Consider the following 24,886-nt stretch of genomic DNA (forward strand, 5'->3'; position numbering starts at 1 on the left):
AAACGAGCGAGAGCACACAAACAACAAAACATTTGTGTGGTTAGTGGTTTGTTTTAACATAGTTAGATAAGTGGCTTGTATAATATCATTACAATATAACTGAATTTATGTACATACATATGCAAACACACAATGTGTGTGAGTGTAAATATGTGCGTGTAGAGTAAATCTTACACCCTGTCTTTTTTTTCTTTTTAGCAGTCTCTGAATATGGTTTTCATTGCCATAAAAGTCGTCATTCGAAACCCCCTCCCCCCTCACTATCTATCTCGTGCTCACGTACAAACACACACATGTAAAGATTGAAAACACACACACACCATTCTTCTTTGGGCAAGACCCCAGAAACCAGTCTGTTGGTGTTACTGTGCTTGTGTTGGATCCTCATTAACTGGACTCTAATCTGTTTTTGTGTGAAAAGATGCAATTAGATTTTTTAATAGGAAAATAAAAGCTTCTCTCTTCAAGGCAATGTCGTGATAAAAAAAAAAAAAGCTTGAGATGTTGACCCAGTTGTCTGAGATGGGGTTTTTGATCTGCAAACCCCAGACACGGGGGTCACAGGGCCTCTGAAAATCCCTCAAAGTGCTTATTGCTTCTCCATCGGCTCGCTCCTCTTTTGTTTGCAGAACATTGTTCCGACAGTGTAAGCAAAACCTTGTTTGAGAACAAAACAACCACTCCTCTTCAAAACCACCATCTTTCACTTGCTCCACTGATCGTAGGGGCTGACAGGTTTACCCTTTGCAGGTATAAACCTCTTCTCTCTGTGTGCATTGCTTGCATTCGACATAGCAGCACCAGCGCACCTGGCACTGGCAGGGACGGGTCACCTCCCTACTTTGAGTGTTATGGCCTCGACCGCAGCAGATGGCGTCGCAGTTCTTGTCCTTGTAGCACTTACGGGCTGCCGTGCCCGACGAGTACTTGCTGGGTCTACAGAAACTGGGTGAGTCCTCGATGTGGAGCAAGTCCATAGTGCGAGGGATCTGATCGTTCAGGGCAGGCACGGGCTGCTGTGGCTGCTGTGGCTGCTGCTGCTGCTGCTGCTGTGGCTGCTGTGGCTGCTGTGGCTGCTGCTGCTGCTGCTGTTGCTGCTGTTGCTGCTGCTGTTGCTGCTGTTGCTGCTGCTGCTGTTGCTGCTGTTGTTGCTGCTGTTGTTGCTGCTGACTCCGGCCTGTGGAGATCTCTCCCTCCCCCGTGGCCTCGTTGGTGGAGCTGCCGACCTTAATGGAGGTCTCGTAGCGTTGCTTCAGCTGCTTGCCGATCTCATGGAAGGGCAGGAGCTGCCTCCAGCAGGTCTGCACGGTGCAGGAGCCGGAGACGCCGTGGCATTTGCAAGTGGTCTCCACTCCTGCCTTGATTACCTGGTTCAGAGACAATGAAATATTGTTAACTGCCACGAAACTTTAAAGGAATGTGATGAAAGCTATTGGATTTAATGAGCCTTTGTTTAGTAAGCAGAATTTCAAAGAGCCAAATTACCCAGAAATGCCCACATTTAGACGATGAGGGTGGAGTGCGGTGGTTTGGGAGGAATGTAAAGAAACCATGGAAAATTATTACAGTCACTGCTCTTTTTGATATCATGATAAAAGGGGAAAACAGAGGCTTCACATATTGCATGTGAACTATAATTAACATAATTCAGAAGGAGAACAATATTACACTTATTCTAAGCCTTAAAGAGCAAAAGAATATTAGCTGGTGGGAAGATTGATTTTTGTTATGATAAAAACGGATGACATTTTGATCAAACTCAATAACTGTTATGATAAGTGAGGGGAGGGTATTGCTAAGAGAAGCACTCTCAAATAGACAATCCATTGAGGCAACCATGGGAAAGTGGAGATATAGATATACACTACTCTTGTCATTTTAATCTCAATCTGTTTTCTAAACCCAGAGTTCATCAACCCAATCTTCTCGTGTGGTAATTATGACATTACCCATGCAAACTGTTGGAAGAGAAATAAAAGTAAAGCAAGTCCTGTCTATATAAAATTATACATAATTGCAAGTGAAACATGGACCTTGTCAGCCGAAGTAACCACAAACACGTTATTTTAACGCTACTTGACCTCTCTACGGTCAGCCAAAGTTCACTTCAGCATCAACCACAAAGTAAAAACAGTGTGTGTGCGAAAATCAATGACAATAACACATTGTCTTAGATGGAGTTTGGATAGCATCTACATTTCTTTTCTCAGACTGTGAAAGAGATCGGGGAACAGGAAGCGCATATTCATCACACCAGCAGGTCAAGAAAATTTGATAGGTCAGCTTTTAAATGTCGGGGGGATGCAGAGGCAAGCACATTCCAGCTCTGTCCTCCGTGTGGGAATTCATCCCGTACGACTGCGGTGTACCTCACTGCATGTGCAAATCTCAAAAAAAAAAAAAAAAAAGAGCAAAAGCAATGTTGTAAATCTTTTATCACAAATGAAATCTCCTCAGAGAATGGCTTTTGGAGAGCCACGCTGAAAAGGAAGAGCCTGCATTGGTCTTTTGGGAGAGTTCCGTGTCTGCTAACATTTGGGAAGTGTGCCTCTGCTATAATTCATTTTGAAACCAAAATGAAAATGGCTACAATATGAGAAAAGCCGAGTAAAAGCAACAGATTCCAGGCCTTTAGTTTGCTTTGGCTTGACGGATTAAGTCCATTCCCTCTTTTATATTTTACTATTAAAAACACTTCCAAGATGAAAAACCCCATATTTGTTCACCACAAACAATTGCTGAAATGTGCCAAAGCCGAAATGTGAGTGGTTGCCTATCTAATCTGGGAGAGAAAACCAAATATTGACGAATGAGCACTTTGAGATTTCACCAGATTTACAGTGGCAATTACTTTAATCAGTTTAGGTTTTTGAAACTCTAAACTATTTTTTCAGTAATTCCCCTCTCCAAAGATTCCCCATGTACAACTCTATCAATGTCGTTCTCTTGTGGTCATATTAAATTCCTCTTTGCTCCTTCTAACCGTATATTTGGACAGTGTGTTTGGTCTTGGACGGCGGTCATTTAGCGCTGTAATGTTTAAACTCCAGCATTACAAAAGAAAAACCAAAGATATGGTACTACAGTATATCCGGGATAAGGTGCACAATGACTTGGCACTTCATGTTGCTGTTTGTCTACATAATTGCACAGCCTGCATTACATTATCACAGTTTTCCCAGCGTTTAACTGATTAGTTTGAGCAGTCAACATTTCTGTTTGAATACTGTCTGTGACATTTAATGTGTCCTGGTTGGCCTCATGTGTAACTCCTTCAAAGTATCACTTTATTAAAAAGGCAAATTAAGATGACAATTAGTGTAAAGATACTGCCGTAAAATTATTGTGTCATTTGCTTTTTTCTTTCCTTTGAATGTAGCAACGAGTCACTAATCACAGTTTAATGTTTTAAACTAATTATTAATATTTTGTAATAAAATGCTGTTGCTGTCAAAGTCACAGACAGGCTTTGATTATCAATAGAGTAAATAGAGAAAATAATTGTCCTTAAAAGGGTCATTCCAACAACTTCCATGAAGTTTTGGGACTCACTTGAGATAGTTTAAAGCAATTACGGTTCAAATCGATGAGATATTAAGACTTTTCGTCGCTGGTTTTGACCTCTTTGAGATTACATATAGAAATTTCACCCATTGATGATATAAAAATATCTATTCCAGCAGCTTTAATTGAAAGTGATATTACTTTAAAAAAATCTTGGCCACAGATGACATTATACAACTGTGTTCAAAGGCTGAGTACTCCCCATCACCATCTTCTCATTCTTACCTTCATGCCCACATTTGTGTTGTGCATGTCCACGCGTGCACGCAGGTCCTTGTTGGAGCGTTTGCCCAGGAAGTCCTTGACAAACTTGTTTGCGTATTTGAGGTTGTCTCCGCAGCCTCCCCACTGCCACGCCTTGCGATTCTCCAGGTCCGGGGCCTCGTCACACGTGCAGCGCTCCATGCGTCCTGCGCTGCAAGCTTTGGCCATCGCATGGGTTAGGCCGGCCGAGGAGATGGCGTACAAGAAGGCTGTCTCTTTAAATCCTGGAAAAGCACATTGTACAAATGAGAGGCAGGAAAAGAGGAAAAGAGTCTGATCTATTTACTACATTTTAAGCACAGGGGAGTAAAATGCACTTCAGTAGCCTTCCTCAGTGTATAATATAATATTTAAAAGAAATCCCATACATACCCCTCTTTAGTATGTTGGCTCGGTGGCGCCCCTCTAAGGTGCAGTTCCACCTCTCAAAGCGGAATTGATAATGGCATTCTAGGGCGCTCATGGTGATCGCCTCTCTCAGGGTCTCTGCCACGCCCGGGTCTCGTCTGCACATCCTGCGCTGCTTCTTTTCCAGTTTCAGCCGGTCGCACAGCTTGTAGTGGGCCCTGCCCACGTTCTCCTCTGGTAGAGAGTTCAGTGGCAGGATAGACAACGGTTCATTACCTGTCAACCTAGAGGGAAAGATCACAGACACACTCAGGTCAGTTAAAACACTGCACAGATTCATCTTGATAAAAGGTTCCAATAAAGCACAGGGTGCTGACCTTCCTGGATAAACAATAAGAGTTGCAAAGATATACTACATAAACAGCACAGGAAGCGCAGCTGGGGCATATAATGCTCAAAAGTTTGGTTAATGTTCAAATGAATTCAGCTGTTCAGTGGTTAATGTTCAGGGGAATTCAACATTTGCTGGAGATTGAGATCAACCTCCAGCACAGGCGTGTCTGTGTATAGAGCAAACTCTCCGCAGAGGTAGAAGAGTTCTTTCTTTTCATAAGCAGTTCCTGACACTGTTTTAGACCCCACACACTAAGTCACAGCAAAGGCAGCTCACTGCCTACAGCATTGAGAATTTTTCTATTGAGATTATAATTTGTGTGAGTAAGAAAGCACTCAGCTGGTATGGGGACATATTTAAACAATGGCATGCAGTGAACGTGACAGTCATACCGCATGCATGTGAAACAGTAGCCAGCGAATACTTGGTTTAATATTTATATCATGTCCTGAGGGGGGGGGGGGGGGGGGGGGTAATGTCACTCACAGCAGCATTGTATAGATTTAAACATGATCACACAGCAGGATTTACACTCTCATTATAGAAGCCACATAACAAAAGTCCAGTATTCAGGACCTTAAAGCTGCGATCCATTTGAAATATAACAAGCAGGAGTTTCAGTTCTAAACACGGTATGGAGAACATGTGGTAGACTTGCACTCCTTTTCGTCAGTTTATTTAAGGGAAGCTTATATAAAAACACACAAAGCGAGGACTGCCACATAGCTGGCAAAACCGACGACCAGCGTTCTGAGGTTGTGATGGGGAGAGCAGAGCATTACTTTCATAAACACACACAGGGGACATGACTGTCAGCCTGTGACCATTTTGGTCACACCAACTGACAGGATTGGCACCGTAGTTGTTCATTATGTGGAATTTCTGGCCTCCTTTACACCCTTAAAGTGAAACTGAAGAATAAATGGATTTACAGAACTCACAAAAGCGTAAGTCTTCTAGCCAACGTGCCCTTGCAGACGGACTTGGGACATTTAAAGGACACTTTTGCACATGGATTGACACCTCGCCTAATGCTGCACTAATAAAGTGCAGGACTCCTACTTTCGGCTTTTGCTGAATGAAGAGTATCAATTTTCATCTTTGTAAAAGTGAGGGACAGATACAGGCCATATAAATCATAGCATTATTGAATCAACAATAATGAATTGTAAATAATGTGTTGCATGTAAAAAGTGTACATACAGCCAAATAGCTTTAAAAGAAGTCCAATAACCACAGTACACGGGAAACCTGCCATATGGTTGGATTTCAATATATTTCACAATACGTTTGTAAAGGTGCAGAGCACCTGCTGGATGTCCACACCAGTTTAGTTAATGGAGCAGAAGTGTTGATCGGTGATCTATAATACTTACATTTTTGACTTCATTTCTGTTTTTCAGTGAAGATTCTGACACCAATCATATTCACTTCAGCCTCCAGCAGAAGGTAACAGGAGATCTTCAACAGGCAATTTGTTTTAATAAGTCCAATAACTGACTGAAATGTTTCCCCTCGAGTCCTCAGATTCATACAAATGGACTTAATAGCTCACATATGCCATACGATATTGTCTTTACGACGCATTCACAGGCTGGTTGAAAATCCGAGCAGTCAAATCAAAAAGGAGGCATCAGGTATTGCTTTCAGATTGGGTCAAATGGTTTCCTTTTTACAAAGTGTGTTTGCCTTTCCTTAACTTGTCTGACAGCTATGAATTTTCAAATGGAAACCTGGCAAGCTGCGTCTTGACAGAGATTTCTCTCCCAACACACTTAGAGAGTTGAAAAATGTATGGTTTGAGGCGTACGGAGCGAGGCATACACAATGCACGAGGTTGTCTCGCTGTGAATAACATTTTCCTCTTATTTGTCTCATGCTTTGTTAAAATCCACGGCGCTAACAATGCCAAGGAAATATATCCAAGGTGCCAAAACAAATAATTCCAGCTGACCCTGAATGTTACATATGACTGACAACCGTTCCACAACATTTCAATAGCAAGCAAGCAGTCAGGGGTTGAATGATGGCGCCATGTAGGGTACCTGCCCAAATCCATTTGAAACACCAGTGGGGAATTAAAAGTCATGTGAATTCCAAGATATATTTCAAATTCACACACCAGGAACCAGTTCACTACGACATATGTCAACAACTTAAACAAGCAAATACAAATGCGTATTTTTTTATATATATATATATATATATATATATATATATATATATATAGAGCTTAGCAAAGAGTCCATCAACAAATGGTGTTCTCAATTACTCAATACCATCAACATGACGTGCACATTCCTCGCTAAGGCATGCATAGTAACTCGTATCAGCGTCAGATCTTCCAAAAGCCCACATGCCTGCCAAAACAAGACCATTAGAGTGACAGGCCTCAACCGTCTGTGTGACTTCTGCCCATCTGAGACAAGAAGATGGCCTGAGCAGAGCTGGAGGGAGGCCAAAGATGACATGACACTGATCTCAGCGCTACCGTCTCTGCGGCTTTTCTTACACAAGGGCATATTTCTAGCTAGTTACAAAGACAGCCTCGAGGCAAAGCGTGGAGGGGAGAGATTTGAGATCGGAGAAACACTTCATGTCTCCAGAGGAGAAACTGCTGGCCGGAGCTCGCTGGCCGGAGCTCGCTGTTGTGCGCATTTCCACTCCCTGGCAGACCAGAAAATAGTCAAATAGTATCACAGATGTACACTGATAAGCGTCTTTGTGTATGTAGAAAAGTGCTGTATAAATTAAATGTATTATTATAATTATTTCACCTCTTCTGTCTATCTGTTATCTATTACTGGATGCACTTGTTTGATACAAGATTAGATTTGATGTCAATCATTCCTCTTTAATTCAACTTTACTGGAAATTAAAGATAATATTTTCCCTGGATGCAGGACTGTGACCCCTGCTGTCACACAAAAAGGGTCACACATTCCAATATGGTGATCTGCAAAAAAAATAAAATATCACTCTGCTGTTTGCTGAAGAATGAACTCATTCAACTCACTGAGAGGGAAAGAGAATTGGAAAACAGCGCAGTGGTTGAATCACAAAAATCATTACAAATCTGAACTTGAAATCATCGGTCTAAAGGAAATCAGTTGTGTCAGGAGAGACTTCAGATATGTATTATGACCTTACTCTGAAAGCATCAGACAGGCCTGCAGTTCCTTGTGAGGTGGCTGAAGTGCGTTTAACCTCTTTGTTGGTTACGGAAATCATTTGTGAGTTTTCCCGTAGCGATTTCCACTTTTAGGAGGAAATATCTCAACTCAAGTTACTCTATAACATATGGGGTACCACCTTCTGATTATGGATCATCTATAAAAAGGCTTTACACATTGTAACAAATGGCTTTAATAAGGGTTAGTAAATCATTTACTAAAGCTTAATAGATCAGTTATAAGAACAACTTTTTCAGTTGCCAAACTGTGAAAAATCCCTTTGACTGAATAAACCATATCACTTTCCTTCCAACAAATCGGATGCATTGAAAAATCCATTTGTTAAGAAGTTATTAGGCATTAATATATAAATTGCCAGCATTATAGGGCTGCATCAAATGATTAGTATATGAATTAATCGATTGTTTGGCTTTTGAAAAGAAAGAATACAGTAGAAGAGCTCATGGTGACGTCTCCAATCAGCTCGTTCTGTCCAAAGAGCCCGACCCAAACAATTTACTAACATATAGGACAAAGAATATAACAGCAAATTTGAGTCGTTATTGTTTTAAAAATTGTTTAAATAATTAATCAGTTTTTCAAATGATTGCTCATTAAACATTCTGTTGATCGATTATTCAACGACTCCGCTAACCTTTTCAGCTGTACATTTATGACAACATAAATACCAAATAGAAAACATTTCTCACAACCTGGCAACCCAAAATGTACCCTTTATAAAGGGTGCCTAATTAGAATGTCTCAAATGTATAATCCAGTTGCTTATCACAAAACGTACACACTATTTAAAGATCAAGTGAAGCTCAATGACCTACACAGCATCACCGCCACACTGAATTAGAAAGTAAGAACATGTAACTGTGTTTTCACATCATGCTCCATTTTCTGTAGGTGTTTTTGTTTGAGGTGTTGGCACAGCAACACCAATTACACGTGGAATACAACACCAACATATAAAACTCATTATTATCCTACGTGAGGTGGAATTCTTGCTGATGTTTGCTCAGCTTTGCTTTTTCCATTTACACACTTGCCTCTACACACTCCTTGCAGACATCACTGACCCACTCTCACGCTGCGCCTCCTCCACTGTCTTTCACTTAGTAATACGGGAGTTTGTTTAGTCCTTTCTCTTTCCCTTTCAGCACCTCCCATTGCCCCGTGACATTTACTTTATATACATTTAGCAATGCAGTGAGAATGGCTCGTTTCACACCGCGGAGCCTCAAGAGTCGGTCCCTCGAGGAAATCATTGACTAGCACTAAATTTGCCATCATCACCCCCTCTCTGGCTTTACATTACAGGCCTGGAAGTGACCCTCAGCTGGTAAATCAGCTTGTTCTTCACTGGTTTGGTATGCGAATAGTTAAGAAGGTATAATACCTAAACTCTTAGATAATGACAAACATATTATCTCTCTTACTTTTTAGGCCTTAATGAAGTACCTGCTCTGTGTATAGGGTACGAACACGCATAGCTTTGTCTGCTGCTGTTATTCATATACTGACACGACCATATATAAACAAAAGGTGGCCCAGCAAGTAACCTGGGGCTTTGGACTCTATTTGAAGATGTCACCTTTGGCTCTGGGAAATTGTGAGGGTCATCATTTTCTGACATTTTATCATTATCACCTAACTTAATTAAAAAAATCCCAGTTGGAGCATCGAACAGGATATACCAGCATGTTTTAGTTATATCACAAATTTATTAGCACAAGAAGAAATTGAATTAGAAGCGGTGTCACCGTTACAACATTTGTTTCAACAGAGAGTATGGACTTTATTTAACTGTAAAAATGTTTAAAGGAATGTATAAATGTACATTCCTTATCAAAGCTGTTTCAGTTATGCCTAAAAAAATTATTACTGGCTGTAAAATATTGATTATTTTTTGACTTTCAACTCTCAAAGGTTCTCGTTGCTGCCCTATTTAGAGTTTCTTTTCACTTAGATATATTTTTTAAACTTCTGCAGACATTGCGAATACTTACAATAATGTCAAGACCGATATTTTCCTAAAAGAAAGGCTCTCTTTGGTGTTTCAATTGTTGAACTAAGTAATTTAATTTTTTTGAAAATACCACAACAAGTTACCAAAGCAAACATATTTCTGGCACAATGTTATTTTTCATATTTAGAGATAAGAAAACAGAAACGTGTTTTTGCCGATTTTCAGCCCGTGTCTGTTTATCATCTTCACTCGACAAGGCTAAAAGTTGCTGGCTACGTTTGTGTATGTAGTTACATTATATGTGTATGCGTGTGCATGCGTGCACATGCATACGGGCACTTACTACCTTAAGTCAACACCTACAAGAGTCAGCCGTGGCTGAACGCGCCCAGGCAGAAAAAGCACAAAAGCCACAGCTTCTCCATCAGCCTGAACATGCAGGTTGTGTGGTCTGGTGTCTCCTAGATCACAATTTACCCTCCTCCTCCTTTTTCCCTCTTTCCCTCTTTTCCAAACTTCCCCTCTTCCCACTGGTCAATTACTCTAAACGAATGCCAATCATTCCGTCCAGCTGTTGGCTCAAAACAAAACCCCCTGTAGACAAAACCACGGCCGTCTACGGACGTAACCTCCGCAAGACACTGACAGACATGAACATGTGTCCTGGAACAGTTCAGCTGTCATGAAGACAAACTACCGTGCTCACCTGACATTAATCTGCACATACTTTTTAAAAATGAAACATTGAGTTTTTGTAGGAAATTAAACCCACCAGTGCCGATCTCCTTTTCTCTCTCTTTCACTTTTTCCTCCTGCCTTTACAGTGTTTAAAATGCTCCTTTTTTTGGGGGGGGGGGTGGGGGGAAAGTGTGTACTTTTCTCAGAAATGTTGGATGAACTTCAGACCACCCTGCCCAAGTCCCATCTGGTGTATCACAGCACAGGCTATGCCAGAGGTTGTAGGAATGTGAGTGTGTGTGGTGTTTTCCCTCTGGCCCACTCTAACTATAGCTGACAATGTGCTCCACAGCTTAAACTTGAATAATTGAAGAAACCATGAATCAGTGTCGAATGACTCTCTGGTACAGGGAGTCTCCGGGCTATTGTCCACCTCCAAGAGGTTTAAAAGAGACAAAATCCTGCACTGAACTCAGATATTTTCTCCCCAACAGCCATAGTGACACCGTTCATTCTCCAAGTCATTAAAACCAGAAATAGGGGAAAGAGTAAACGGTTATGTATGAGGCTAAGATAAGATTAGTCACCAGTTGAAAGCACTGAGTGTTGTGACTACTCCTAACAAGCTGTGGCTGACACAGTACAGTAACATGATAAAAAAAAAAGACTTTGAAAACAAAGTGGGACTGGCCTGGGACTTAGTAAGTCATTATTAGTTGAGTAATGAGCCTTTCTGCATAGTGGGGAAGTCATGCAGTATCTAGAAGCTCTGCTATTCACAATGTGAGGAGGGAAAGTCCACTATCTTGTATGACTTAACAGGATATGATCCAATGTTGTATCATCTGCTGTCCCTTCTGCTCATTTACAACCCACATAGGCAGTGTCAGACTACTCCCACTAATTGACTGATTGGGTCGAGTTGCTGTGCATGAGCTCTCTTGATATTCTAGATGTGAATGACACAATGCATTAGGCATATTTTCTTTTAAGTCAATGTATTCTCACTCCGTTTTTCCACATATGATGTTGCACCAGAAAAATAGCTTTCTTTTTCAATTCTTAAAAAAAAAAAAAAAGGGGGAAATGTTACTGTTCAGCCTAATTTTTTAATCCGCAGCGCTGGTAGCTGAGCAGTAGGACTACGGGACCTGGGTTTGGAAGTGTGGGGCATGGTAAGAGGTTTAACTGCTATGTGAGAACTCAAGGCTTCTAAGGTCAGCAGCTCAGTTATAGTCACTGTGTGACTGGCACAGATTGGGCGTGCAGCAGTGTCCGCATGACTCCCCTGTTCTAGCCTACACCATGGCACAGAGCAGCCCTGTACCAGCGCACCGACGCACCAAACACGTTCAGGCACACATACTGTACTCAGCTCTCACTGGTTCGCACATGCAGACACAAGACCCAGACTTTGGTAATTTGGTGAGAGAGCAAAGCAGTTTGACTAAAAAACTATAAAGCAGCACTATAAAGTGTGCAGAGACTGGAAATGACAGGTTTCTCCATTCCTGTTACACTGGGCAAAAGCACTTCTGTGAATAAACTGAGCATGCAAAGTCAAACCACGAAATCCAAAACAAAAACAGTCGGTGTTTTGAATCAGTTATGCCTCAGTAAGTACAAGTGGCTGAGCAGTTATTTACTCTTACTACTGAAAGATTAGTTTTTTTTTCTGAAGGACCAACAGAACCCAAATGCAAAACAAAAGTGCATCGTGTCATTGTTTTTAATCTGAATTATTGAGGCTCAAAACACTGACAGTCATTTCCAAGCTAAAGATGGAAATTGTTGTTAGTTTGCCTCACCTGACAAATATACCCCAGTAGCATGACATTCTGTGCATGTACACACATCTCATCTATAGCCTGGAGTGAAAAAGTTTGACTCTTGACAACTGACTGATGAGTAAAGCAGCAGCAACCAGTAGAGAGTCATGCAAATTGGCCATTTATAAAACGTGAAACAAAACTACTTCAGGGTTCACAGATTGTCTGCCATGCCTAGGCCCATTAATGTCAGTGTACGTCTGGCTGTGTTCATTCTCAAACTAATGCTCAGGCTTTATGGATAAATATGCCTTTTGGAGCAAACCTTAGTCTGTGCAATAACACCCATTTGGCAAACACACATATTTGAGTGGAGTATCTAAGTGCATGTCAGGTCAGGCTTCTATATCATTGTGTTTATGCAAGATGAACGTCCTGATAAAGGGCAGTGAAAGTCTAAGCCTGTGGTTTTGAAAAGGTATGGTCAACTTTCTTTCATCCTTTATGAAATTATTAATCTTTGAAAACAGGTGCGTGAGATTAAAAACAAAGATTAAATGTTGTGAATTGTGAAAACTGACACCCAAAACGTTAGACATGAGAAATGCACAGATATTCTCTATAAGACCGAAGACTTTAAGTGAGGGTTTGTCAATCTGCTAATGTTGGCACAAAGTGTCATGTCTCTTCTATCCCCACAAACCAGGAAGAGAAAACGCCTGTGGTCAAGGATGGAAAACACAGGACATAGCGGTCGCACTAACTAGCATCATCTCATCAATCCCTGACCACTAAAAGTATCTTGAGTCTATATTAGTTTTTCTCTTTTGCAAATTGCCCACGTCTCCAGCTCCATCTGCAAAAGCCATCATATGTTACCAACAAGAGTTTCCTTCAACGGGAGTTTCCTTACCATATCTTCTGACTATCCACCAACGACGTGCACAGCTGATTGGTGGGGCAGTCCTTTAAAAATTAAATATGGCTTGGCTGCGGTTTTTCTCTGTATGTTTATGACACCAGAACTGGCCAAACACATTTAAAAAGCCTTACCAAACCATGTAATCTTCAAAAACATTCAGAAGAACCACGGTATTATACAATATGAGCCCCATAACAACCCACTACAGGCACCACTGAAACCTCCATAACAAAAAGGTGTGTACCACACAGAGAAGACATGATATTCTGTGCAGAGAGGGGAATTTTCGCTTTGCTTTGTATGCTGAAGTTGAAAGACACTTTGAACACGTCATGCAGGTTGACCACAACTGAGCATACTTAGAACTTTTTTCTCTTCCTGAATTATTTTTACACAGACTTGGCTGCCTTTCCATCTGATGTTTTCACATTTAATTTCCCACTCTCCTTCTGTTACACAAAAAGGTTACAAAGTGCTGATTGAGGCCCATCCTGCACTCTCAGAAGGCGCCGCACCACCCTGTGGCATCCACGGGCATAGCAGGACTTTCCGCAGGGATGTGATAGAGCAGAACACTCAAAGCAAAGCATGGCTTAGCTCAAATCCGGATGTATCAAACAGAAATATAAAGAAAACAAAGCTCTCTCTTTTCAGAGGCCATGCGGTCTGTTATCTAAGCCTCCAGGTTTGCGTGATCTCACCACGCTACATGGTCACAGTGCTAGAGCTGAGAGAATCCTATCTTCTTGGCTCACAGTAAAGTGATACCCTTTGAGGTGTGGCTGTAGCCACAGGATATCCTATGAAGTTGGGAAATCCCTCTATCAACGGTGCTCCCCGCCCTTGCTGCACGTCAGGGCTAATCAGTCCTTAAGGCCTGGTAATGAGACGCCCGCCACCACTGTCTGCCAGGCATCGCCAGCCTGAGCCCACACTGACTCTGCTGCCCCTAATGAGTGGTAATCACCCAGCAGCTCCCCACAAACCACTGCAGGGATGCCGGCACGCACATGAGGCAGGCAAGCCAGAAGACGGGAGGGGAGAAAGAGGAAATGTTTACACGGAGTCGCTTAAAAAACAACTTGTAACATTTCTGTGCTTTGTTCAAGAAATGTGGCTCCTTTAAACTTTAAAAACACACAGCTGTTTGATACACACCAGGAACTAATTCAGCACTGTGATAAAAAAAAAAAACCTTTTACAGCTGCAAACTGAAAAATCACTCCTCAGTAAATTTACACACATCCCATTTGTTACCCTGTTGTTTTTGGCATTCTGCCTCACTTAATGGAGCACTGAAAACAATAATACCATCTGAAAGAGCATCAGCTCTGCTTGAGGAACAAACTGATGATAAGAGAGTTTAAGGATATCGCAGTAATTAAATAGCAACTACTATATTTGCTTCTTCCGGATCCTGCGGTGCCTCAGTGATTGGTAAATCCCAGTTGCATGACTGTGGGCAGCCTTCCTGTATATGTCGCACATGAACTAAATAAAAACAAACTCTTGACTCAGATTTAGGACTCGCATTCAGCACGGTTTACAAGGCCACAGAATGACATGCCATTTACCAAAACTCAAATTTAAACCAACACAGTCGTCTCAGAGAGCCCTCTGCTCCCCGATAGGGTCAACTGAGAAAACAAATGACTTCCTCCTCCGACAGCTTACACAATACCTCATCAAGGTGCTGTAACCTATTAAGTCAAGTAACGAAAGCTCGGCGAACATCTCCGATTCAAACGCTAATGATAACGGATTTAGCAGAACCAGCACCTGCCACAACAGGCTGAGGGAAAGAAAATGAGTGCTCACATTCTTGTGGCAAAAGATGACAATTTAAGCGGGTGCCTGACTACGCCAGGAATCCCACCCCACCCTCGACTGCGCAGACTATGGGCAGGAGAGATTGTGTTTATGTTACACTTACGCTCCACCGCACTCTGGAAATTGGGTATGCAACATTGACCCTCTATTTTGAGTAAATCAGTACTCAAGAGGCCCTAGGATGCCTCATGCTCTTGGAATATTTATTTGAACAGGTTTGTGTTAGTGTGTCCCAAAGTCGAGCAGGACTGCACTGTAGTGTCACCGGTGTCGAGTTTCTGGGAAGTTGGCCACGGGGCAGTCACATTTTGTATCTGTGTCACCTGTGCAGGCTCTTTCAGTATGTTTCATGTCCCTCAGCTGCAGGGCTAAATCATTCACTGACACTCATTCATATTCCCTCCTCACCGAGCCATGGAATAATAAATCTGGAGTATCGTAATACCACATGTCTTGCTGCACTACACAGGCTACAGATAGAGAACAGACTGACAGAGGGAATTGAAAACAAGTGCTAACTGAATAAGTAAATATGCATTACCATTAGGACCATTAAGGCTGATGTGGGTGCCAATTTGGCACGACAACCTTAATACACATTGCCTTCCAAGGGCGACACTGCTACAGGGAGGAAGGCAGAAACAGAGAGACGAGTTACATGTGTCCTTCTAATGCAACTTGGGAGCTGAAACCAAAGACGGAGACAGAGAAAGTACTTGATATGTGCGTGAGCATTATAGATGATGACGTTTTACTGTGAAGGGCTGAGATATTTCCATCATACAGAGCTATTACAGGTGCCGTGCAGCATGTTTACATCACGCAGATGCGTGCCAAAGACTTCGGTGCAACACCCAAGAGAACATTTACCCAGACGTGTTAAAAACTGTGTCACAACCCCAACAATCTGGTTAATTCAGACAGTTTGATATCTAGAATTGGATGAGTACTCCCAAAATGTCTGTTCCTTTTCTACTTTTTCTTCAGTTTTTTAACTTTTTATAAGATTCTTACGCCAACATTAAGGAAAGCCTATACATCTACAAGAAGGTAAGGGCCAACAGGTCTAACACACAAGTTTGACGGGCCCTTAGGGGACACTTCATGTGCTCTCTTGCAGATTCACAACAGTTCCCAGATCAACTAACACTCCTGGATCCTGCACAACACCCATACCAACCATAAATTTGACTCTGCTGGAAAGGCTTAGAGTGTCATCACTCCACAGTCTATAGCATTTGTCTCTGAGCACGTCAGCACTGTTTGCAGCCAAGGGGAGCACTAACAACACCCATCAACACGGATATTTGTAGATAATACGGCGAAGCACCAAGATATTTCTCCTGTTTAGTATGAATGCCACCTTAGTACATTTTGTTCCGTCAGTTTCCAAAGATTAGGTGTTATTTGGGGGATTCTTAAGAGAAAGACAGGTGAAACATGGCTGCTCTCCCACCTGACATGCTGACCTCATTTGAATGACCTTGGCTTCCCTGCAGGGTAAATGCTCTTCTATAACTAAAGCAGGAGAAAAAAAACTAAAAGTACAGTTCAATGCATTAGTAGGCACTCTGAAGTGGAGGTCATAGTGGGCTACACCTAAAATCCAAGGCGTTCCCTGGGAATGACTTACTTTGAAATATACACCCCTGTGCTCTTCCTAAATTAAACATTATTGTGTTTATGACATGATTCATGAAACGCTAAATGTTTCAAATTAATTTCCTAACACGTGTTCCAAGTGTTCTTTAAAGTTGATGGAAGCAGCAGAAGTTTAAAACACTTTTTTTTTTTTTAAGAAAACCCCTGCCAGAGTTGGGTGATGTTTATGCTGGATGGGGGAATTTTCTATGCAAGCTGAGCAGACGTTTCGGCCACCAGTTCAGTCAGATTGCTTTATTGTTACCAGCTGTGGAGTCTGAGGCATATACACTCACCTTTCGCTCCGCGGCTGTTTTCAGAGTCGACTAAGGATATGATTTTACAAGTGTTTCAGCAAAATAATCACTCGACCGCTACCTGCCATTCAAACGTGCCAGGGGTTACTTTACACTGGGCGCTGGCTCAATTGTCAGGGAAAGAATGGGGTGAACTCTCCTTGGCCAAAATTACTCAGAGGCGGCGTGTAGCTAACCTATAATAGATGCGGTGTTAATGGGCTTTCTAAGATACTCGCTGACCCTGCTTGTCTCAAAAAAAATGTAATTGTCAGCAACTTCAGTGAAGCCAAATCACGTGCAGACAACCTGCTGCAGCCACCAGCTGCGAGGCCGCTGAGCGCTGCGCAACCGCGTCCAAATGACACCTCGCTGACCCGCACATATTAATGCAATCAAAACAACTTATAAAACGAGTCAAAGTTGATTCAATTGTTTTTGTTGCAGACTCGCTAAAGAAACTTAAAGAAACTTTTCAGTGAGTTTAAAGGAGAGGGGGGAAACAAAAAGTTGTTACCTGCTTTCAGGAACCAATCAAATCAATGAAAGCAGCATCATGGACATACTGTAGTGTCTGTCAGTCCTTACCCGAAATATGCTGCGGTTGGTCCAGGCAAGTTGAGAAGATACACTATAACTGTGAACGATAACCATCCCAGGAGTAGGTGTCCATCCAGCATTTTGCTGCGGCTCCAGGGCAGATCATTTCGTTTCTCCTGAGTAGCTGTGTAAAATCCCTTGTCGTACGTTCAACACTTCTTATACAGAGAGGAGCTGCACTGCGCTCCTCCCATCCGCAGAGAGAGAGAGAGAGAGAGAGAGAGAGAGAGAGAGAGAGAGAGAGAGAGAGAGAGAGAGAGAGAGAGAGAGAGAGTAATATGGCAATACATAGAGAGAGCTGAGTTGATTCACAAATCACTCTCAGGTTTCAGACAGATAAGTCTTCCCAGTAGCCTTCGTTTATGATTGGCATGACAATTTATCCTCTGCGGGCGTTTTAAGCACCATACCGTCAGTGTTTGTGCAGACTGAGGTCAGTCTGAGCTGGCCTGTATATGATCAAATACTTGTTTACCATCAGTCAGTGACAGTTTATTTCCAGAATGGCAAACCCTGAATTTGTATAATCCAGCACAAGCAGGATAATACAGTAGTACTAGCCTGGAACTGTAGACCATTATGGCTTAAAAGAAGTTGTAGCTAGACCTTTTAGATTTTTAAAATAGTTCATTTTTGTGCAGGAGTTGAAAGTAACTAAGTACGTTTACTCTACTATTGTACTTAAGTACTCAAGTATTGCACTTAAGTACAGTTTTGGCATATATGACAAAATACTGAGGAAAATGATGAAAGCTCCAGATCAGACACCGAAGCAATTTGAACACATGTAGACCTTATGTCGAGATAGTTGTGTTGTTCCAAGGTCGGCAATTAGGTTTTAATTTGAAGTTTGACATATTTAGTAGGTTACTTAGTGAACTTTTTCAAGATTTTGCTTAAAACTTCTACTTTACAAACTTTCTGAGGCAATTATTGTACTTTATAGTCCTCTACATTTATCTGACAGCTGGAGTTACTTTTCAGATTTACACAGAAAACATATGATGGGATTGTGTAAAATATGATGCATTTTGTTATACATTAAACTGTCCAACTGTATTAAGGTAAAATTAGCTCCAGCTGCAACAGTAAACTTGTATTCACTTACAGGGGCCATTGTGCTGCATAGAAAGTGCTTTTGCTTTTGATACTTAAAGTGCGTTTTGCTCAAATAGCTACTTTTATAATTAGTGTGCGTAAGTAAGGTTTTAAATGCAGGATTTTTACTTGTAATTGAGTATTTTTTACATTGTAGCATTGCTAGGTAAATTATCTTAATGTATAAAGGTTTATAGTCCAAAACTGTGGCATTACAAACTAATATTCAGCCTATGTTGTCATGCCTGTGTTGATTTTATCAGTCATAAAGGCATTGTATATTGCAGAAAAATCTCCCTGTTTAGTAGATTTTTGATTAAAGATTGTTTGTTGAAGTTAAATATCAGTCTGGTCTTGCCTTTTGTGAGGCACAGTGATCACTTCTCCTAAACCATGAGTTCATCCGCAGTTCACAATGAAAAAAGCAAATTCATCCGCAAATATAACTGTAGGCGATTTCGCAAGAGCTGAAGACGAAACCTTTAATCACTTTGAAAAATATCATATTGAGCACCATAAATCAATTGGCAAACTATCAATCATTCTGGCAAATTAATCTGAATCCTTTGGCAGGCCTGCTCTTGAAAAATATTTACTCTTCCTACGCATTTGATTGCATAAGATTTTGAGATTACCAAAACATTTATTTATTGTCACAGAAAAGATTCTCTAACATGCAAACACTATCGAATCACTTGTATTAAAAAGTATTGTAAAATTCATACATAGACATACAGTGTAATGTTTCAAAGCTTGAAACAAATAAAGTTAACTAAATCTAACGTTAATATTACTATTTTAAGATTATTTCATGACAGTAATTCCCAGGAACATTTTTACTCACATGACAATAATATTTACAGATTTATTCTCAAGCACGACAGCCGTAATAAGTGAGAAGCAGTATTACAGATGTGTTGACTAAATTGACGTCTTGATTTGTAAACAATATCTACTGACTTTGCCAGCTGAGAATGTCTTTAGTGGGACAACCGTACTTAACTCCTGTGTAAACACCTTTCAGTGGCTCAGCTACCACCTGACATCTTTTGTGTCCGCACACACCTTGATTTCTGACACGTAAAGAGAGAGAAAGAGGTATCTGAACTTGGGAAGGGTCCAGGTTTTCTCAGCTACACCTGGGGAGCGCTCCTGCCAGGATTCGGGATGAAGTCTATTCATTCCCAATCTCAAACAATATCCAGCCCGTACACCGCAAACACACACAGCCACAGATGGGCCAAGTGGCTAGACAGAGCCAAGTTTCTACTTACTGTGTGTAAACAAAATGGCACCTCAAATTAGAGATTAAAGTGAGCAAGCTTGACAATTCAGGGTTGCGTGCTTCACATAATACTGGATCTCTTATGATCGTTCCCGTCAACAGATTGCCAGTTATTCAGTGTGTGTGTGTGTGTGTGTGTGTGTGTGTGTGTGTGTGTGGGTGTGTGTGGTATCTGATTATGAGTGAACATGACATGCAGACTTGCTGCATTGAAGAATGTTATTTCAAAGCAAAGGTTTGACTTTTTAGTACATTTTTCCTGTTAGCTTTGCTTAGCATAGAGACTGGAAACAGGTTGAAACAGCTAGCCTAGCCTAGTTCTGTGAACCTGTAACAAAATCCACCTACAAGCTGCTTTTAAACTCACTAATTAACTAATTGTTTCTCATTTATTTAGTCTGTTCAAAACCAAAGTGTAAATCTTAAACTTGGGTTTTTGATAGTGGGTTATAGGCTACTGCATGTTGCGACTATTTCTTGGGCATGTGCAGAGACTTCCTGAAGTATTGTATCACAGTGAGGTTTTTTGAACGATAGCGAGGCAAATATTGTTGCCATCGGACAGAGACCTCTTTATGCTATGCTATGCTATGCTATGCTATGCTATGCTAAGCTAACCGGCTGATCGGCTTTTAAGGTGCTGCTAGGCAGATTTAGTTTTGCTCAGAGCCTGGCTATTACCCTCTGTCTGCAGTCTTTGAGCTAAGCTAAGCTAATTGACTGCTAGCTGTAGCTTCAAATTGAATATTTTCCAAAATGCCAAACTAATGCTTGATCATTTAAAATGTAAACAAAATGTTGCTTAACTTTCTTTCCACAAGATGATAGATAAGTACTTGTATAACAGTATTACTCACAGCTAAGGTTGTAAGTCTTGTGAATTTGCTGTTTGCATGATTTCCCTTTCAACTCATGCTAAATATCATTCACACAATTCACACAGGTGAGCACATGAAAGCACAGGAATGCATTTTTCTTTTAACATTATAAGCTTGTCAGTCATTCCTAAAGGGCAGTTCTTCAAAAACCTGTAGGCCCCCAGTAAGGACCATGCTTCTTAATAACACCTGGTTTTAAGGAGATCAGCGGGAGGGTTTGTCGGTACATGACAAGAATGGACACTAATCCCAAGCTATACCCACTGGTCCTGCATGTCTCTTGAGTGGGATAATTGATTCCCACACCCTTCTTAAAACACATTCGCCCCCTCTTCTCAGACCCGGCAACCGGGAAAACAGAGCTTGTTTCATTCTGGTGTCGAGGGAACATGGCCATGAGGACAAAAGCGTGTGTTTTTTTTTTTTTTTAACCAGGGCTCCTATGAGGGTTGAACTGAGGCCTGTCATAAGTGTTGTAGGTGGTAGCAGAAATTTGTTTGGTAATGGACACTAATCTCTTTAGGCTGTCGGGATATTTTTCGCTCCCTCCTGGTGGAGATACTCCCTTACCCTCTTCTACCATCAGAAGCTAACATGCATATATAAATCATCAAAATGCATTTTCAATAACAACCAATGTAACAATGATTCTTCTGGAAATAGTCGTATCAGATGTCCATGAGAAAGTCACCCTTAGGTAACAATGTAGGAGAAATCAACTTTGTTTCAGCTCCAAGTGTGACTAGAATACTCACACTTTCAGTGTTAGCCTGCAGTATTGTATTTCTTTTGCAATTATAATGAGGCTCCTCTGTGCATTGAGGTTAGTCTGTGCATCGGCTATTTAAATGAGCTGGAATGTGCTTTGGGACGTTGATGGAGTTTGAGGTATTTCCTTGAAAGGAATTCCGGAAAAAAAAAAAAAGTCTCCTAAAATGCATTCAAAACATTTCAATGTAGCCTACAGTACATGTGTTTGACACATAGTGTGTGAAGGGCATCTGCTGCATGTCCATATAAATGAGTCAAATAAAGAGATCGAGAAAGATGAAGTTAATAAATATAATGCAAGACAGATTGTGTCTCGTAGAAAGTTGTGCAACATGCAGAGTTAACATAAAATATGGTATTGTATTCTACATGTAAAAAAAATTTTTTTTAGTAAAGTGCAAAGATTAGATTCCCCTCCCTCTCCTCAGAGTCTTATGTATTAGCCTTGGTCTGACCTTGTCTTGATATCACATCCCTGGAGAGGAATGTAAATCGTATCCGTCCAATCCCAACCCAGTTACCACCAAACTCCTCGTTCTCACCACCCCTACTCCGCTGCAGGGCCACATGATCTTTTCCATGTACCAGACATAATTTGTGGCTTAGGTTTGGAGGCTGACGGTGCGTCTGCGCCACTCTGCTGTTTCAGGCGTTGGGTGCACCATGTGCAGCAGTTCTCAGGATTCAGGATTCTTGAAAAGTCTGTACTCAGGGGCTGGAGAGGTAGCTGTTGTTTATGTGAACTCAGTGAAAGCGCTGTCATCCTCTTGTGTTGGTTTGATCCCATCCCGGAGACAAAACAGATCAGATATTGCTAATGAATACATTTTAAAGGAGGAGAGCAAGGAGGGGGGGGGGGGGAAATCACAATCCCCAACAAAAAAAGTAACTAAATGAGGAAAAGATACCACTAAAAGGTGTTCTCAGAGTTTAGAACATTACAGACTTACTGTCTCTGGGATTTACTTTCTGTGCAGAATCCAAAACAGTAGTAGCAGTTTAAAGAAGGAGCACCTTGCTATAAAAAAAACACCATAGTGGAACTTAATCCCGGTGCTTCATTTGTGGCATGTAACCTATGGTCCATGCACATTTTCTAGTGACATGTTATGACACACTTGAGCCAAATTGTATGTGAGCATGTGGCGGCTTGTCCATTCTTGAAAGTGTTTAAGTAGGCACATCTAAGCTAAGCTGCTGCTGTTGTGTTGCTGTGGGAGGGAACATGAAATACCTTTAATACAAGGTGAAATGGTTGGTTGTATTAAACATGATATTCCAAAAGTGATCCCTTAACTTTAGTTTGGTCTGACATTAAAGAAATGATCTTTCCGAAGGCATCTTTGGGTTTATTTTATTAACATTTTTCATCTGTTGGCGGCGAACAGCTTTGCTCATTCAAGCATCAATTACATTTCCTGTCTTGCAAACAATGACATTATTATCTGACATTAATATCAAACCACAGTCGACTGGGTTTTTTTTATTGCCAAAGCCGCATGATTCAATCCACTCTTTGGTTTCCTAGCAACCTGTGAAACACCCTGCTTGAATGGTGTTTACAGAATCGCAATTTTCTATTTGCCCTTGAACAAACACGGCCATTCATCCAGGTTCACTTCGTCTCACTGGAGAAAGCATCTACAATGACACAACACAGTCTCAACAGTAAAAGTAGTGACATGTGGAGAGTTGGAGCCAGGAAAGTACAGGTTGCTGTGCGAAGACAGACGATATGGTAGACATATAGTGAATGGGTCGTGCTCTTGACCAGCAGGTGGTGTTGATGGAATGGTATGATCTGCTTTGCTTAGCGTTAATGAAACAAGACAGAGTTCAGCAGAGCAGCTGCAGTCTGTGCAGCCTCCCTCTCAGCTGATTGCGACCTCGGCTGACCCAGAGGAAAGTGTCATTGTGTGGAAAAGACCAGAGAAAAAGAAGGTGGAGATATGGAGCCTCACGCTCTCTCTCTCTCTCTCAGCAGTTGATAGAAAACACTGCACCCTGATATGACACACAGGGCTGTTCCTGTAATTAAAGCTGTGCTGTCTCTTCTTGTATTCTGGCCTCCGGAGCTTCATCCCGCTTGCTAAATGTGTGACCTCAGCTCTAACACAACTATCAAAGTCCCTCTGAGGAAAAACCTTGTGACCAAAGGCTCCCATAACAGTCCAAGACTTCAGTTTTAGACAACATGAGACTCAACAGGCTACACATGCTGACAGACTAAATGATTGTAGGTCTTCAGGTGCACCTATTTGCTTCTCTTGGCCGCAAATGTTAGTTGGGACCGCTTTAAATTAAAGGATTAAAACCAAACCATACATCTGTTTTATTGCTTTTAAATCTTGCTTCAGCTTTTGATACAGTTGACCAGGTATATATGAAGATACTGTATCTCTGAAAGGACATTTTAGCGTGACTATTAATCCTCAATTACACTCATGGAATACCACAGGGATCCGTCCTTGGCCCTTTGCTATTCTCGTTCTACTTGCTTTTATATCATATCTATTTTTAGTCTGATAATTCTCATTTCTACATTTATTTTGATTTGAAGTATCTTATATATTTTTTAATTGAACTGTGCTAAATCAGGAGTTATTAGCAAAAGTTGTAGAAATCTCAGGGTTTGTTTTTGATCATTTTGCAAAGTCTGTTGTCCAAATCTCTCCCCGATTAGATTAGTTTCATTCTCTATTCATCAGTAGAATCACCTGGGGGTTTTTGATGATGGTGAGGAGGAACATGTCAGTCTAAAATCTCTACTGGGTTGAGATCTGTTGACTTTCGGACGCTGTATGGAAGCATCGGCATTCGTTATGTTTCGCCACTTGTTTATTCTGATTTTTCATTTAATTTGCCCAAATCATCTGAACCGGCTGAACTGAACATCTCTCTATCCTCATGCTTCACTAACATACAGTACAATATGACGTGTGTATCTCAAAGCTACTAACTAATCTGACCTCAGAGGCTACGAAGACCGTTTACATTAAGATTTAGAAGTTGTCTCCCATGATTTGTCTTATCAGAAACCTTTTTACACCCTTTATTACCAGAAGGCGAGCAGGCGAGATAGGGACGTCAACGCCTGTGGTAATGCCCATCCTGCAGATAACGTCAAAGCCGAGGCAGACCCTTTGCTTTGTTCCCATGTCTGGAGACTAACAGAGGAGTACAAGGGAAAGTGATAAGTTGTTTCCAGGTATGAGCTCTTGGGGTGTGTCACAGCTTTTTGAGGCACAGCTGTCCTCCCTTTCCCTTGGAAGGGTTGAAATTCAAACAGAATCAAGAGTCGTTTACAAGTTGCTCTGCTTTTTGTCATCTTTTCAGCAGATGAGATTGGATAATAAATTCTTAGAGATAGCTACTTGCTGAGACTGTATTTCCTATTCTT

At 41.3% G+C, this 24,886-nt stretch overlaps 1 protein-coding gene across 1 annotated transcript; it reads right to left on the reverse strand.

Moving 5' to 3' along the window:
* Positions 1-534: 534 nt before the first annotated feature.
* wnt9a (wingless-type MMTV integration site family, member 9A) lies at positions 535-17,561 on the reverse strand. Its single transcript, XM_029453971.1, has 4 exons — positions 17,443-17,561; positions 4,201-4,460; positions 3,790-4,052; positions 535-1,367 (listed from the first exon to the last, which is right to left on the reverse strand). The coding sequence occupies exons 1-4, from the start codon at positions 17,532-17,534 to the stop codon at positions 738-740; spliced, it is 1,245 nt and encodes a 414-aa protein (XP_029309831.1). The 5' UTR covers positions 17,535-17,561; the 3' UTR covers positions 535-737.
* Between the last annotated feature and the right edge of the window lie 7,325 nt (positions 17,562-24,886).

Source organism: Cottoperca gobio, chromosome 17, assembly GCF_900634415.1.
Source record: "Cottoperca gobio chromosome 17, fCotGob3.1, whole genome shotgun sequence".
Classification (NCBI taxonomy): Eukaryota; Metazoa; Chordata; class Actinopteri; order Perciformes; family Bovichtidae; genus Cottoperca; species Cottoperca gobio.

Coding starts and splice junctions, on each gene's coding strand:
- wnt9a (XM_029453971.1), bottom strand. CDS start 17,534: ATGCTGGATGGACACCTACTCCTGGGATGGTTATCGTTCACAGTTATA. Junction 4,461..17,442: donor CCAACCGCAGCATATTTCGG/GTAAGGACTGAC, acceptor CTTTCCCTCTAG/GTTGACAGGTAATGAACCGT. Junction 4,053..4,200: donor AGCCAACATACTAAAGAGGG/GTATGTATGGGA, acceptor GTGCTTTTCCAG/GATTTAAAGAGACAGCCTTC.